The sequence below is a fragment of the Lonchura striata genome, chromosome 9, assembly GCF_050655825.1.
Source record: "Lonchura striata isolate lonStrDom1 chromosome 9, ASM5065582v1, whole genome shotgun sequence".
NCBI lineage: Eukaryota > Metazoa > Chordata > Aves > Passeriformes > Estrildidae > Lonchura > Lonchura striata.
In genome coordinates this window covers 30262501-30279697 of record NC_140711.1, presented here as the reverse complement: position 1 = coordinate 30279697, position 17197 = coordinate 30262501, and the positions used below count along the sequence as shown (strand labels likewise).

Below are 17197 nucleotides of genomic sequence, written 5' to 3'. Positions count from 1 at the left end.
AAAACCCTACAGATAACCCCTGCTTCCATTTTTCTGCTTCCACACCTTTTCACTGGAGTAATTTTCCATTGGAGAGGGAAGGCTCTTGGATCTTCCCATGGAGAAGAGACTGGCCAACCCAAATTTTCCATTCTGGGCGTGGTTCCCATAGGAGATTTCCAGATGCAGAGGCTGCTCTTGACCTTCAAGTCCTTCTCTGTTCATGGAGAATCCCCTGATCCCTTCTGGCAATGAAGCTCCTTCAGTTCCCCAGCAGCATGCTCCTGCCCATGGAGCAGAGTGGTCCTTCTGACAATAATTCTGCATAGTGTTGGGTTTTTTCCCTTTTTTTTAGATTTTTTTTTTTAGATCATGCCAACCTGATGCATTGCACTTTTTCTGGGGGAAAGCTCTGGGCATGGCTTCCACTCCAGCCATCGATTTTTACATTATTTGCAGTGTAAAACCAGCACCTTCAAATATCCATGGAAGACAGGGCTGGGAAATGCTTGGGGTGACTTCCAGGGTAGGAATGGGGAGACCCAGAGGGAAGATCTTGGATTCTCCTGGATCCTGCCTCTCTCCTCAGCTGCTCCCAGCAGCTGAAGTTCTTGTAATACAAGGCCCATGTAATGGTGAATTATGTTGGGAATGATTTTTCCTGGGCTGAAATCGAAGCAGCAGGATCAGTCCATTCTCTCCAGATGGATTAAGGAATTGATCAGGAAGGTCTGCCTTGGCTGCTCAGATCAGAATCTTTTGAGGCTGCCTAATGGGATCATGCTGTGTCCAAGAGGGAAAAGGGGGGTTTCCATTGATTATTGTCAGGTGGGCATTGCTTGGGCTTTGAAAAATATTAGGGAAACCCAGACGATGGATTTCTGGGAGAGTGTTCAGCACAGGAATGGGGAATGCAGGGCTAGGGGTGAGAAGGCTTCACGTGCCTGCCTCTGCCATCACCCTTTTACCTTTTTATTTCCTCCTTTGCTCTGCCTTTATTTCCTGACCACATTAAACAGTGGTAAAAAAAACCTGGGTGAAGTTTTGGATAATGTGACAGTGGGAGGTTCTGCTGGGAGTTAGTTTACAGCTCCCTTGTGAGTCAGGGATGAAGATGGAAGAGAGGGAAGGGGTTTATATGGAGTGGGAGCCACTATATCTGATTTAAAGGGTCACAATGTGTTTTTTATTGGGGAGGACGACAGATAAAAATCCATCAATTAATTTATTAAGAAAAAAAACAAACAAGCTTTAGACCCTAGAGCTTCTTGGAAACTCTTTCCATGAGCTTTAAAGATAAAAAAAAAAAAAAGGCAGCAGAATTTTTAAAATTAACATTCAGGCTACAATAGGTTAGTAAATGGATAGTAGATAATTAGGTGTTGGTTTTATAGGCTTGAAATTTTATATGCTGTAGGTTTTAGATGGAATTTTACTCTGCACTGTAATATATTCTGACTCGTGCTTTGTTTTTAGGTTGTGCTTCTCACATTGTTATGGGGGAGGAATTTTTTTCTGACCAAGTTTCCTAAGGTTTGAAAAATTCATTTGTTCCGATGTCCAGCCTGGCCTTGGGCACTGCCAGGGATCCAGGGGCAGCCCCAGCTGCTCTGGGCACCTGTGCCAGGACCTGCCCACCCTGCCAGGGAACAATTCCCAATTCCCAATCTCCTACCCATCCCTGCCCCCTGCAGCTGCTCTGGGAATTCCATCCCAGCCAGGAATTCCCAATTCCCAATCTCCCACCCATTCCTGCCCCCTGGCACTGGGAGCCATTCCCTGTTCCTGTCCCTCCATCCTTGTCCCCAGCCCCTCTCCAGCTCTCCTGGAGCCCCTCCAGGCCCTGGCAGGGCTCTGAGCACTGCCTGGAGCTTCTCCTCTCCATGCTTGGTTGGTTCTCTTCCTTCTCTGTCCTGCAAGTTTTGGAGCCAATTTTGGAGCAGGGACTGATCCCAGGGAATTCCCCCTGGACCAGAGAGGCCGTGGAGTATCCCAGGGAAAATTCCAGAGCCGTGCCCTGGGATGACCCTGCTGGAACATCAGGTGAGCCCCTCCCAGCCTGAGCCACCCTGGGCATGGAGCAGGAGTCTGGGAAGAGCTGCAGAGATTCCTCCTTGGAAATGAAGCTCCAGTGCAGGGGTTGCATTGGAGCTGCTTTGAGCATTGCTGGTAAGGAGTTCATCACAACTTCTGCAGTAATTTAAAAATTATATTCCCCATCAGTGCTTTTCAAAGCTCTGTCCAAATGGTTTTTGTAGCAATTCTGAAAATTTTACTCGTCTTGGATAAATGCTCCTTCCAGTAAGAGCCAGGACTCCTGCTCCAAAGCCCCTTCCCATATGGAGGATATGTGGTGAAATCCCTTTTTCAGTCAGTCTGGGCAGGGCCATTTTGGGAGCCCAGGATCCAATTTCAGCGTGGCTCTTTTCACACATGATCCCAGGGATGTTCCTGTCTGCCAGCAGAAACCCAGGGCTCAGTTTTGCAGGCACTGCCTTCCCCCTGCTCTGCCTTTAATCTCGTGCTGTGTTTATGTAATGCAATAGAAATGTTGCTAACGTGATTATACTTTTCTATCTTATTAGCTTCAATACTGAGCACAATAAAATGGAAAACTGTTTAAATGTTATGTTTAAGTGCTTGAGATAAGAGTTCTTGTAAATGAAATGTGATTACATTTCTGTAATAGATCTTCTCTGTCTGCTCGGACTTTGTTGAGCAATGTAATTCTTTTGGGATTGCTGTTTCTAAGTTTGATTTCTTTTTTTTTTTTTTCCCTTTAGTTTTGATAGAAACAGCCATGTAAAATGTTACACACCACCAGACAATACACAGAAATCTCTTGAAAAGGCAGGGTTCCCTGCGTGAGGCACAAAACCACGGCTCCCTAGTTTTCTTTGTGATAACCAATTTGAATTAAACATAATTCCCCAACATCACCTTGAATTTCCATCTGTGTAACCCCGACGTTCTTAGGGGTTTTGCATTTACCTAATGCTCTGGGCTATTTTCCCTCAGCACGGATGGCAAACTGTGACTATCTCCAAACTGGAGATGATATGAATAACAATTGTTTGCTGATCTTCCCCTGTATCTCCCTGCATAACCTGCAGCCTGCAAGGGCTGAGGAAGTGGCAGATAGCTTTTGTCATCCCTTATCCGGGCTGTACACTTGTAAGGAAGAGCAGGGATAATCGCCTAAATCTAATTAGGGGTTAAAAGAGGCCATGACTGTGATGTGGCAGTGAGACACCTTACTGTAGCAATCCTGTTTGCATTAGAAAAATAAGGTTGTCATATTGATTATTCAAATGAGCTTCCATCGGCCATGGCTCGAGCAGCTGAAGCACTGCGAGGTCCCAGCTTTGGAGCATACATTATGGGATGGCTTGTTTGCTCATTTCAGCCCTTTAAAACTCAGCTGAGGGAGTTTTGTCCTGAGAATTAAGGGTTTAAGTGACCACTGGAAAATGAAGTTGAGCTCGCCCGGGTGATGGTTGCCATTGCTCAAAGCCATCCAATGAATTTGCTTCGCATCTTTTCGGGAAAAATCACTATTGGAGTTAACAGATCTCGTTTGTGCATTAATTGATGTTTAGTTCAAAGTCAAACAGAGCTGAAAAGAATAAAGTAATTGCATTCAGATCAATTCCACATCCAAGAGATAGCGAATTCCCCCGGCTCTGACTCTGGGGGCTGCCTTTTAATTTTTACAAAAATGTTTATCTGCTGCTGGGCTATTACAGCTTCTCAAATATTTCTCAGCACTTGGCTTTTTGGCATTCCTCAGTCAGGTCTGTGACATCCTGCAAGTGCAGGAGATGCTTCAGGATGTGCTGATTTCAGCCTTCCTCCATCACCTGTGACGTGAGTGCCAGACTCAGAATGGGAAAAATGTATTAAAAGAACAATTTATTAATTTTAAAAGTTTTGGGTCCTTTTGTAGCACACCAAGTACCACGTGCTAGGCTGTGCTGTATGTACAAAGAGTGGACATTTTTCTGGTGTTCTGCAATTGGTTTGTGCAGCTTCTGTCATTACAAATTTACAAGGAAGAGCCCAACTTGAATCCCAGCAGAGTTTGCAAATTTTACCCCATAGCTGAAATTATTTCCCCCGTTTCCCCTGCAGTTGGAACATTGTTCACTCCAGCTGTTGGCTGTGCTGGATTTCTGCTGCTGGGCAAAAAAAAATACATCTAGAGACAGCTAAACTCTTTTATCCTCTTGTGCATAGGTACAAAGTTTTCAAGTTTATTTTTAAATTTCTTCACTTGATTCTTCTAGTTACTTCCATTCTCTGCTTTTGGTACTGGATGAGTAAAATTAGTGAGATTATTTTCTACATGAAAAAAATTAACTGTAAAAGTTATCCACTCAAATGCTGACCTGCTTGACTGAAGCCATAGTGACCAGAGGAAGGGAATTTTTAAAATATCTCTATTTTATATATTCTTTATGTTGCTAGACCTGTTTGAAAGGCCTGAAAGTTCTCAGAAAATGTTGGTGTAACTTTGCACCATCTTGCTTGGACAGGAAGCTAAGCAGTGGCTCATCCTGTGCTGCCTCTGTGTGAAAGTGCTGAGCTTTGTGCTGAACCCATGGATGTGTTTGACTGCCTGGAGCAGTTCCAGTTCCACCTTCTGGGGCCACCCTTTTGTGGCACTTCTTTGCCAGACACAATAAATTTGTATATTGAAATTGCAGCTTTCAGCCCAAACTGAAAATGGGGGAAAAACCAATGTATGAGGCTTTTTTTTCCAGGAATATCAAGGTGCTGTTTGTGGAGATCAGTCCCTCATCTTACACATTCATTCTAAATTATGAATTTTTAAAATTGAATTTATTTATTTAATTGTTATTTTCTTTTAATCCCTTTCAGCCACGTGTATTCCAATGTTTTCTACCACATTCTTGCACTACAGTTAGCAAAAAATGCAGATTGTTCTGATTGATATCAGTGGGACTGCCTGGATGCATTTCTTAAAGAGAGGGAAATAAGACAAATATGAGGGGTGTTGTAATAGGGAAAATCCTTGATCCTGGGAGCATCACAGGCAGAATTTTCAGTTGGCAAAGGGGTTTTTTGGCTGCTCTTCCTTTCAGAAATTACAAAAGCTCAATTCACCCACGAGCTCAGCTGACTCTGGGCTGCCTGAGGTCACTGCCTTGAAATTTGAGGTAAAAATAACATTTTAATGTGAAGCAGCACCACTTTGGGCTTGTCTTTGGCATCAGCCTGCAGTGGTTCAGGAAAGGTTGACTCAGTGATTTTTGGTGATCTTTTCCAGCCTTAGTGAGAGCCAGGGGAGGTTCAGGTTGGACTGGGGAAGAATTTCCTCCCTGAAGGATTGGTTCAGCACTGGCAGTGGTCAAAACCATTGGGTCTTGTATTTCATAATTTGATTTAATTGCAGGATTTGGTCAAGGGCTGGTCTTGGAGGTTTTGGAGGTCTTTTCCCACCTCAGTGATTGCAGGAGATCCCTGCTGAGCAGCAGCTGGAGGGGACACATGGCACAACAATTTGGCTGCAGTTTACTGGGTGGGTTTGTAACTCGAGGTGTTTGTGGGGTTTTCCCCTGGCCCTTTGCACTTTTGGGATTTTTCCCACCAGAAGTGCTTGCTCAGTGTCAGCTGGATCATCCAAATTGCCAAATCTTCTGTAAGGGCTGGGGATCCTCTGGGAAGTGCTGCCCTGGGAGGATCTGGCTGCTTACTTGACCTTTTATTTGAAACAGAATATTTCACTTCACCTCCAAGATTTGCAGGTACAACAGAAGGTGTCACCTCCTGTAACAGGATGGTTTTAACCATCAACCTCCAAATTCCTTAAGATCCAAGTTTCCTTGGAGCCTGCCATGTTTATGGTGCTCAATTCCTTCAGGAATCTCTTCTCTCTGTACTAAAAAACCAACCTTTGAAGGAAATCTTGGCTGTGGAACGAGACATGTCTTGTATTTTTGTCTTTTCTTGGTCTCATTTTGGTGGTAAATCAGTAATGTGCAACACGAATTATTTTGATTTCATTGAAGAAATGCCAGAACACAAAATGCTTTTGGGATAATTTTGGGGAAGGTGTCCCTGCCTGTGGTGGGGAGCTGGAATGAGATGGGTTTAAGGTCCCTTCCAACCCAAACCATTCTGGGATTCCTGGTCTAGACGTTGGCTGGCACTTTCTTGGGAGTTTGTTCCACCCTGCAAAGCCATTCCTGCTCTGTTTCCTCTAGACACCTTCTCTGGGAAGTGCTGGGAATGAGAAATGCCAAAGAAAACAGATGGGGTTTGTTTTTCACGGCAGGGGAAGGTTAAAAGCAAATTACTGAGAGCGAGAGAGTGAAATGAGTACGGCCAATGTGGTGTGTGAGAAGTTTAGATTTAATAATTGGTGAAATGGGAAGCTTGGAGGAGCTTCTGGTGCAACCCAAGGAGCATGAAGAGCTCAGGCAGCTTTGCTTGGTGGCCTTGGGGGTTTTTAGGCTGCCAGATTTTCTACTAAAAATACAAATTGTGATTAGGAGAACTTGCAGGTCGTTCCTTGTTCTCAAACAAGGACATCAAACTCCAGCCTGTGTCTGTGTGTTCAGCTCTGTCCCAAAGGTGCCCAGCCTTGTTTTGGGCTGAATCCTGTGAGAACTTTGGTGATCCCTGTCCATCTCCTTTTCTTCATGAGCTCCAACTAGCTGCTTTTAATTTGATTTTATTTTTTCCCCCTCATGCTTTTATTCATTTCAAATCAGTTCTAGGTTATTTTTATCACTGCCTGTTAAGCTTGGGTTTGGTTAGACGTGTTTGAACCTTGCAATCAGTTTGGTTTTATTTCATTTTGATGAAATATTATTTCTTCCTCTTCATTTGTGGCCAGGGAACTTGAGGAATTCCCCTTCAAGCTTGAGCAACTTTAGCTCTCCCTTTTAAAATTTTATAGATTTGTCTTGCAACAGAGCTCAGCATGGAAGTTGTTGGAAGATAAACCTTTCCTCCTTACTGAGCTGCTTGGAATGTCCATCCTGGAGAGACCAAGACACTTCCAAAGGTTTTCTTTACAGCTACGTTGAGTTGAGATTTTAAAAAAATTATAAATTTAATTAATTGTAAAGGAAAGCCTGAAACTCAAACCTCTTCTGACCAAAAAAGCTGAGGTAGGTGAGGAGATGAAATATCCTCAGATTGAGTGGATTTGCTGTGTTCAGGAATAGGGGAATGAAAAGCTGGGCCTGTGTGACATTTCTGAGGATCATCCCAAATTTCTCCTGGGTTTTCTGGGACTTTACAAATCTTCCTTAAAGTCCTGACCTGCTGTTTGAAATCTGTCACTTCCTCTTAATTTCTATTCTAAGTGCAACATCTTGTGCTCTTTAAAAGTCCTTCAAAATTGTGTGAATTTTAAGTTAATTTTTATTTTAGTTTTTCTTTTTGGGATGGATGAGGAGTAGGGCAACAAAACCAGCTGTATCCTAGTACTTCATAGGTAGAGGCATTTAGGCTTTGGGTTTGTTAAAGTATTTTTTTAATTATAAGAACATCTTTGTATTTAGAAGCTTTGAAGAACTTGTGAAGTGCAGAGAACAAAAATGAGGCTGTAACTCGTGGTGTTTAGATTTTCCATAAAAGAAAGCCTGAATAGAAAGGAACATTTGCATGAGAAGTGTGGGGAAGAAGTTGTCTGACTTCTAGTGATGGGTTAGAAAAACAATCAAAAATCTGAGCTCTGCAGGTAGAATAAGGAGTGATGAGTGAGTGGGTCCCTGGGTTGGAGGAAAAGGATTTTTCCTGGTTAATAAAATAAATTAACAGTATATACAGCTCTGTATTGGTTATAGGTTGGATAAACTGAGCTCAGTTCAGATATTAAATATAAATTTAGTTTTGTTCTCTGAACTGAGATCTGTGGGAATTAAAGAAAGAAGGAAAAAATAGAAAAAAAAAAAGAGTAATTTGTTTCTAAAGTCAGTGTAGAAGCTTTGAATTGCCACTGTAGAATCCTTGAGGTTAGAAAAAATCTCTAAGATCATAAATCCCAACCTTTAAATAGGACTATGCAGTAACATTCTATTACTGTGCAATGGAACCAAGGCTGTGTCTTGTAATGTGAATTTTGAGCACTGAGCAAAAGCTCAAAGAGTTTTATTCACAGGTCTTAGTGGAAAGTTGGGTGCCAGCAAATAAGTTTAAAATACTTAATAAACTTCTACAAGATTTTCTTCTCTTGGGAAGAATTCATGGCACAGAGTCTTAGAAAAGAATTACAAATAATTAATTCAGATAAATTGGAGGTTGCCTCGTTTCCTAGGCAGAGAGCCTTTAATTGGTAACTTTATTTTTACTGAATATTTAATGAGCAACTGGCAAATGTTTCCCTAAGCACGATTTTCATGAGCATTTACTATTTTTTGAGCAGTTTATAATGAATTTAGACAAAGATGGAGCTATTCAAACACGATGTTGTTTCAGTGTGCTGTGAAGCCTTTACCAAAGATTATTGCAGAACTTGTTTAATGTGCATAGAGAGTTTTAAAAAAACCAACCCCAAACTAAACAGGCTTGAGGTTTCCTTGTGGGATTTTTTTTTTTTTTTTATCACCAGACTGAGGGCCTGAAGGAATAGAGGAAGTGAATGGACACCAATGTATCCAAATATCTCATTTTGCCCAAAAGCAAGTGCCGGCAGATAAATGCCCATAAAGGGATTTCTTTCTTAAGCCCCATGGATTTTTTTTTTTCTGCAACTTTTTGTGTGAGTTCGAAATGAAAACCATTCATCCAGTGCCCCAAAGAAGGGCCTTATTGAATGGAATAACAGTGTAATGTACCATTGAAGGCAGGATTGAAAGTGATTATCTTGTTAACTCTTGACAGTTACCGCCAGCTTGAAATAGAACTGGCAGGCTTGATTTGCAAATGAATTAGAGCTTTTTCATTTGGTGCCAGGATCATCTTTTTATATTCTGATATGACAGATGCTATGTTCCATGCTTTTGTTTCTCTTCACTCTTCTACTTGCAAATAAAAAACAAAAGATTATGATAGTAATTTTATTTGCATCTTTTCTCTAGGAGTTTATTCTTTGTCTCGAAGTTTTTAATCTTATATTTTTTTCAAGAATTTGTTTAAGAATAGTATTGTTCCCGCAGAATAAAATTTCATTAGGTTAAGTACAGTAGTAATTGGGTGAATGAGGGGGATTTAGAAGCTTTCAGCAAATGGAAAATTGATTGTAACTCAAATTGTTTTAGTGCTTAGAACATTTAAATTTCCTCCCTGACTTGCACTTGCATTTAATATTCCTCAGTACCAGGAGCAGAGGAGAAGCCCACGTTTGCAATGTTTCTGCTAATGGCAGCACACGTGTAATTAGTGGCAGCCTCAGTGCCGTGTTTATATTCTGCAGCCATCCCAACACAGATGGGGAGGTGTTGGGTATGATAATTAGTGTGCTCTCCCTCTATGTTCCTCATTAACCTGTAACACTCTCTACCAGTCCGGAGAGTTTTTCCCATAGTTCTGCTTCCCAAGACTGGAACTTGCTGGGCTTTGTTGAATATTCAGCCCAGCCTTGTGGGCATTTCCACTGCTGGGCTCGCTGCTGCTTCTGTAATCTGGTTTGTTCTTCGGGGCTAATTAGCAGCACTTCCGACTGCCACTGATGTCCATTATGGAAATGTTTTCCTACACTTTCACCTACAGGATGTGTTTTAATTGAATAGCTACTAAATAATATTACAGAGAAGGTAAACCGGGCCAAAGTTGCCTAATTTATTTAAGGCTGGTGAACAGAGACGGTGACATTCCAGAGCCTGATGTTTAATTGCCTGTGTTTGCTGGGAATGCAGACAGGGAGGAGCAGGATTTCATTCCTGGTGAAGGGAACAGGAGGAGAAATCCCAGCCAGCCAAGCCAAAACGAGGGAGAAAAAGCAAGGAAAAAACAGCCAAAACCAGGGAAGAGCCAGCCAAGCCAAAACCAGGGAAGAAGCAACCAAGCCAAACCTATCCAAAACCAGGGAAGAACCAACCAAACCCATCCAAAACCAGGGAAGAACCAACCAAACCAAACCTATCCAAAACCAGGGAAGAAGCAACCAAACCCATCCAAAACCAGGGAAGAAGAAACCAAGCCAAACCCATCCAAAACCAGGGAAGAACCAACCAAACCCATCCAAAACCAGGGAAGAAGCAACCAAGCCAAACCTATCCAAAACCAGGGAAGAAGCAACCAAACCAAACCTATCCAAAACCAGGGAAGAACCAACCAAACCAAACCTATCCAAAACCAGGGAAGAACCAACCAAACCAAACCTATCCAAAACCAGGGAAGAACCAACCAAACCCATCCAAAACCAGGGAAGAACCAACCAAACCAAACCTATCCAAAACCAGGGAAGAAGCAACCAAACTCATCCAAAACCAGGGAAGAACCAACCAAACCCAACTCCAAGTAGGAAAGCTCCAAGGACTTGCACGTTGTGATGGCCTTGGAATCACCAGGTTGAGCTGAGGAGTGGCTTTGAGGCAACCAGGACAGAGGAATTTGGTCATTTGTGGGATTTTCATACCTGATCTGAAGCCTCCCTGAAACAAAACCAGGAGATTTCGGGTGGTTGTTTTGTCTCTTGTGATTTATGGGGTTTTCATACCTGACCTGAAGCCTCTGTAAAGCAAAACTGGGAGATTTTGGGTAGTTTTGTCTCTTAGTTACCTAAGAAATGCAGTATTTTTGTAGGGTCTGTTTGAAAATATCAACACTGTATTTTGGGGTTTTCCCTCTGTGTTTAGTTTCAGTATTGATATTGCATAAAATCTGGGATTTTACTCTCTGAGCCAGGGTTATTCTATATTTCCCCTTCTTGAATATTTGATAAGATCTCTTGGGTACTGATTTTCCTTCTTTGAAGGATAACACGTTATGGAAATTGTTTCACCTCGTGTCCTGTTTAAAGTCCTGGTTTTAGCATCATTCAGTTTGGGTTGCATTATATTCCATGGAGTTCTTGGCAGTTCCAAGTTATTCCAGTGTGTTTGTGTGGGGGCTGACTTTGGCTTTCCCTCCTGCTTTTGCTAAGTGACCTTCATAGGATCTTCTTGGGCTCTTTGTTGCATTTCAATTTATTAGTAACTGGCCAAACTTCCTACTGGTTTTTCCTGAGATAAATTATTTGGATGATTGGAGGATTCCACCTCAAGACCACCAAGGTTTGGAGTCTTCACACTCCAGGATCAGCTCCAGATCATTTGAAGTTGGTGCTTGGTAAGAACAAAACAACGTTGCACACTTCAAAAAAAATTAATGGATGCTTTTCCTATTAGAGTGTGGGATTCCCAAACCATTTGCTCCTCTTGATGAATTTGTTGTACAGGAAAGATTGGAAAGAGCAGCAAAAAATGACAAGTTCAGTAGTGTCTCATCTTGGGATATCCTGAGGTGGAAATAAAGTTGTGTGATCCCATGGAAATCTAATTTTCAGGAGCTCTGCACCCTCCAGAGGCCCTTTGACCTGAATTTTCCTGGAATGTCCATGTAGGTATAAATAACCCATAGGATTATCCTCCTCACCCAAAAATCTGTGGCCAAAACAATTATTTAACTATTAATTAACTGTGTATTAGTTCTACAGTTCTTGGGTGGAACTGCTGTAAATTCACTGGAAGGTACATTGTATGTGAAAGTTTAGGCTTTTTTTATAATACCTGAATGGGATATTTTGAGGATAATGAACATTTTCCAGTTCTCTTGATTAATTATTAGTTTGATACAGGGAGTATTTTTAGGAACATGAATATGTTCCAGGTTAAAATCATGATTTCAGCAAGTGCTAGGGAAAATTTTAAATTTAATTTACTGGCAAAGGAAGTTCACCTCAGTTAGTTACTGTGGGTTTAAGTAATCCCAAACCTGGAGAATCCCAGAATGGTTTGGGTTGGAAGGGACCTTAAAACTCCTCCAGTTCCACCCCCTGCCATGGGCAGGGATGGAACTTCCATAATTGAATTCCCAGCTTCTTGCTGCTGGAAATTCTGATGACCAGGACTCAGATGGAGCTGGAATTTTTTCTCCTGGCATGGCAGAAAGGTTTGGATGAGCCTGAGTTTGGCATTTCCTGGATTTAATGGATGACTTCAAATATATGCATGTCAGTGGTGTTTTGCTCCAAATCCTTGACTAAAGTGGGGAAAAATTCCAGAGCTTCTCTGATAGAAACAGGAAAACTCGGGAATAAAATCAAACTTGCCTAATGAACCAAAGAAATGAAGATGCTGCACTGGAGAGGGTGTGAAAAGCAAATATATTGGGAAGTCTGGGGTATGAAATGGAGTAAAATGTAATTACCTGATAATGATGCCAAATTGATGCAACTTAATTGTTTCTTTTATGTGGCGAGCTTTGGAATGTTGGATGTGCATAAAGCTGCTCCTGGCTTTTATTTGTGGTGTTTAATGGTTTAAAATCCTGCAGGCACTCAAGGCTAAGTGGGAGACTGAGCTGTGGCCATAGGTCTGATTTTGCCTCGAATAACATATGAAATATAGTATTAATGGGAGCCTTAATTTGTATAATTTATGATATAAATAATATAATTTAAACATGTGATTATTTCACATAATTATTGTATTGTTGCCAATACAACAAATTTTATAATGTAATTTTAAATAGTAATTTATAATGTAATTTATTTATATATATTTAAATATGTAATTATTAGATATAATGATATAAATATAAGGGTAATTATGTAATATAACTTATAGTATATGTAATGTAATATAGACTAGGATGCAGAATATAATTGTATAAGATCTCTAATACAATCTATTGGCTAACTAAAAGATAAAACCCTGCCATAGCCAGCTGATTGATGCCCAGCAGCCCCAGGCTGGGAAGAGGTTTTCATTGGAAGTGACAGGTGCCCCAAGGTTTATTTAGGACAAGCTCAGCCTTGTCCTGGTTAGTTTGATAATGTTTTCCTTATGGATGTTCCAGCAGTGCATTTCCTGCGTTAGGGCCTTGTGTTACACCAATATTCCTGTCTGGCCTGCCTCAACTACAAATTGGCTGAACAGCCCGTGACACTTTTTCAATATTATTACATTAAACCAAGTGGATTTTGATTGATAACCTAATATTCAACTAATGCAAAACATCAATCATGGCAAGTATATTAATTATTTAATATTGCAGCCTAATTCAGGAATCAATGTGCTGCAGGAGGGGAAGGGAAACTCGCTGTTCCCAGAAGGTTTGAGACAGGGCATGATTAAAAAACAGCCCCACCAAGCCCTGCTCTGCTCCCGTGTGTTGGTTCGATACAAATCTTTATTCATTTGCCAATAATCTCCTCATCTTTTCCACTTCAGGACCTTTTTTATCAGTTTTGAGGCCTGGAATTGAATTAGGGCTGCTTTCAGCACAGGCTGAGGGAGGTGCAGGGATGTTGATGGCAGGGATGGGGCTGGCTGGGAGCTCCTCCAGCCCTGCCCTGCATCCTCCTCCCAGGGCAGCTCAGCCTTTGGGGCCAGGGGGAGCTCCAGAAGGGATCACGGGATCATGGAATGCTTTGGGTGGGAAGGGAGAGTCAGTCCCATCCATCCCACCCTGCCACGGCAGGGACACCTCCCACTGTCCCAGTGCTCCAACCCCAGTGTCCAACCTGGCCTTGGCACTGCCAGGGATCCAGGGGCAGCCAGAGCTGCTCTGGAATTGCATCCCAGCCAGGAATTCCCAGTTCCAAATCTCCCACCCAGCCCTGCCCTCTGGCACTGGGAGCCATTCCCTGTTCCTGTCCCTCCATCCTTGTCCCCAGCCCCTCTCCAGCTCTCCTGGAGCCCCTCTGGGCTCTGGAAGAGCTCTGAGCTCTCCCTGGATCCTCCTCATTGGGATCTCCAAAATTGGGATAAATCCTGTAGGGCTGAGAAAAAGGAATTCTTCTTTCAAAGTCAAACAGCAAAAGTACTTTTTCCCCCCCTCTCACTTCATTAGTGGTATTTAAATTAAAAAAAAAAAAAAGACATAGCAGAGTTTTGGAAAAGCTTTAGGAAATGATAAATAATTAGCAATTTGAGTACTAGTAATGACTAATACTGTATTGTTAACGGGTTCCTGCAGTCCTCAGGGGCTGGTTTCTCCTTGTTTGCTGTGGGAGTGACCCACCTTCCCAGAGGTGGTGTTGGAATTAGGTAAAACCTGGAGCTGATGGGAGCAGGAACCATCTCCTTGTCCGGTGGGTTGGGATTTGGGGACTTTTTAATTTGTTTTCCGTTGGATTTCATCTTTTTTTCCCCATAGCAGGATATGTTAAGGATAAACTTTCCTCTGAATTTTTGTCGTTCAGAGTTTTTACTTGGATACTTTGGTCCATTTTTTTTTGCGGCTGCCTTTAAGTAAAATTCTTCCCGTTTTCTCTCTGTACATTTTGTACTTTTTGCAGCTTTCAGGGACTGGATGGAAGCTCCAGCATGGCTGCCACGAGCCATGGGATTAATCACAATTCCTTCTCTCCATCACCTTGGAAAGGGGCAGGGAATTTCATTGTGGGAGTGGTGGCAGAGCAGAACCAGGAGGCACCAAACGTGGGTTTGATAAACAGCCCCGTGCCCTGGCCTGGCCGATTCCTTCCAGTGTAAAGAGTGGGATAATTAGATGAAAAATGTTGATTTTAAATGTGTGTCCTCTAAGCAATGCCAGTTTGTAGCAGTTTCAGGGCAGGTACTATCTGAGGGTTGAATTCTGCCATTGAGCATTAGGATAATCAATATTTTTTAAGGTGTTACAGGTAAATATATGTATGAGAATTAAAAATTTAACACGCTGGCGACATTACCCAGCTTTGCCATTTCAGAGTTAAACAGAAATCGTTGCAGACAAGGGTTTAGCAACTATTTAGAACTTTTGTTCTTCTCTTACAGGGACTCTGCGAACATCAAAGCTGGATTAGAACATCTGGTAAGTTTTAATTTTCTCTTGAACATTTGCATCATCTTTGATATCTGCATTCCAAATGAACACTTTTGAATGAGCTTTGAATACCTTGAATTGAGAAAGTCAACCATTTCCCAGAGGGTCAGGCTACTGTTATTATGTGAAGGCACTCACATTTTCATTTATCTCCCCATTTCAAGGGAATTTTAATTTTTTTAAATTACTTTTTTTTGATGTCGAGATGAAATAAACTGGACTACAATCCTTGGATTGATGATTGCCTTAATTATAAACAAAAATTGTTTGGTGTTGGATTTTTGGCATATCCTGATCTGAAAACAACAAACTTGTGATTAAAAAAAAAAGTATTTAAAAAAAAAAAAAAAGAGCCAGGGACACAATCAAATATTGCATGCATAAATATGGTGTGTTTGAGTCATTTGGAGGCTTTGAAAGAAGTGCACAGCTTTGTGTTTTCTCTTGTCTTTGCTTTATGAATAATGGATCGACTTAAATTCCATTCAGGGCTGCAGTAGGAAATAATAATTGAGGTGCAAAATATTTCTGGTTTAAGTAAACATATTAAACCCACAAGTGATGGCAAGCCAGGCTTAGCATTAAAAACTCATCAGTTGATCAAAACTGGGGAAAATAAAATCTTGTCACAAGTCAGAAGCTGGTTGAGCCTCACATGTTGGTACCAGCAGTCACTGGAACATTAAATAGTTGATGTAAAGTGATTATTAAATCCCATTAAATTAAAATATTCCCTATTAATGGCACATCCATCCTGAGAAGGGTTTAATTTTTTCGTGGACTATCTAATGCCTGCTCTGCCATAGTGCTGTGGAAAGCATCGTGTGTCTCATTGGACAGGATTGGGACAGTGGGAGGTGTCCCTGCCATGGCAGGGATGGCACTGGAGGAACTTTAAGGTTCATCTATTTCTTTGATGTAGTCAACCAAAAAAACCCCAAAACTCAACCAAGATCCCTTCTCCTTTATTCGCTGTTGATATTTGGTCAAGTATTTATTTTCATTAAATGTCAGTATTTACTTTCCTCTTCTTGCTTCCCATTCTGGGAGTCACCTGGGAAGGATTTGGAGGAGCTCGGGCACCAATATCTCCTTGGAGTGCCAGAGGGGTGGAGAGGCTGGAGGGTCCTGGTGGGGGTGGAAAGGATGAGCATCGTGGTGAGATGAAAAGGTGGAGGTCCTGGTGGGATAAAAAGGATGGAGATCGTGGTGGGATGGAAAGGATGGAGATCCTGATAGAATTTGAGATTGTGTTGGGATGAAAATGGTGGAGATTGTGGTTGGATGGAAAGGATGGAAGTCCTGGTGGGATAGAAAGGATGGAGGTCCTGGTGGGGGTGGAAAGGATGAACATCGTGGTGAGATGAAAAGATGGAGGTCCTGGTGGGATAGAAAGGATGGAGATCGTGGTGGGATGGAGATCCTGGTGGGGTGGAGAGGATGGAGGTCCTGGTGGGATGGAGATCCCGGTGGGATGGAAAGGATGGAGGTCCTGGTGGGGTGGAGAGGATGAACATCATGGTGAGATGAAAGGATGGAGGTCCTAGTGGGGTGGAAAAAGAGTGGAGGTCCTGGTAGAATTGAGACTGTGGTGGGATGGAAATGGTGGAGATTGTGGTTGGATGGAAAGGATGGAAGTCCTGGTGGGATGGGGATCCTGGTGGAATGGAAAAAATGGAGATCCTGGTAGGATGGAGATTGTGGTGGGATGGAAAGGATGGAGATCCTTGCACAGATCTCAGGGGCTCCCCCTTTCTAAAGGTGCCCTGTGAAATGTGTTGGGAATCATCAAATGCAATAATGAGCAGAGTTCTCAGAGCAGTTGGAAAATCCATCTTGTTTGCTGCTTCCAGGGGTGTCTCACTTGGGAGTTCAATCCCTCAAATAAATTTTAGGAAGGTTTTGTTGCCCTGCTGGTGGCAGGGAGTTGTCATCCAGCAGCTTCCTGGGATTTTTCTCGTGCCTTATAAAGCTGCTCCCCTCCTGACAGATTGACCATATCTGGGGCTTGGCCTAAATCAGGACTTCTGCCACAGCAGGAGCTGCAGGGCTGATTTATAACAACAAATATTCCCAAAAAGTGGGAAGGAAGTGGGCTTGGAGTAGCCTGGGGAGGTGGGAAGTGGGAAAAGAGTTCTGTGGTGTTCAGGGTTTCTCTGTGAGCAAAAGGTACTGGAAATGTTCCCTGTGGAATGAGGATGCTTGAAGTGCTTTTTGGGTAAACTTATCATAATTTGGAATGAAATTGTTTTTGTTAAATTAATTGGCTGCT

General features: G+C 42.2%; 1 protein-coding gene across 1 annotated transcript in view; it reads left to right on the top strand.

The window, feature by feature from the left end:
* The window catches only part of RSRC1 (arginine and serine rich coiled-coil 1), a 102980-nt gene that overhangs the window by 33589 nt on the left and 52194 nt on the right, over nucleotides 1-17197 (top strand). Inside the window, exon 6 of the mRNA XM_085587455.1 lies at nucleotides 14877-14913. Within this exon, the coding sequence (XP_085443581.1) occupies nucleotides 14877-14913 (37 nt within the window). The remainder of the gene's footprint in view (nucleotides 1-14876; nucleotides 14914-17197) is intronic.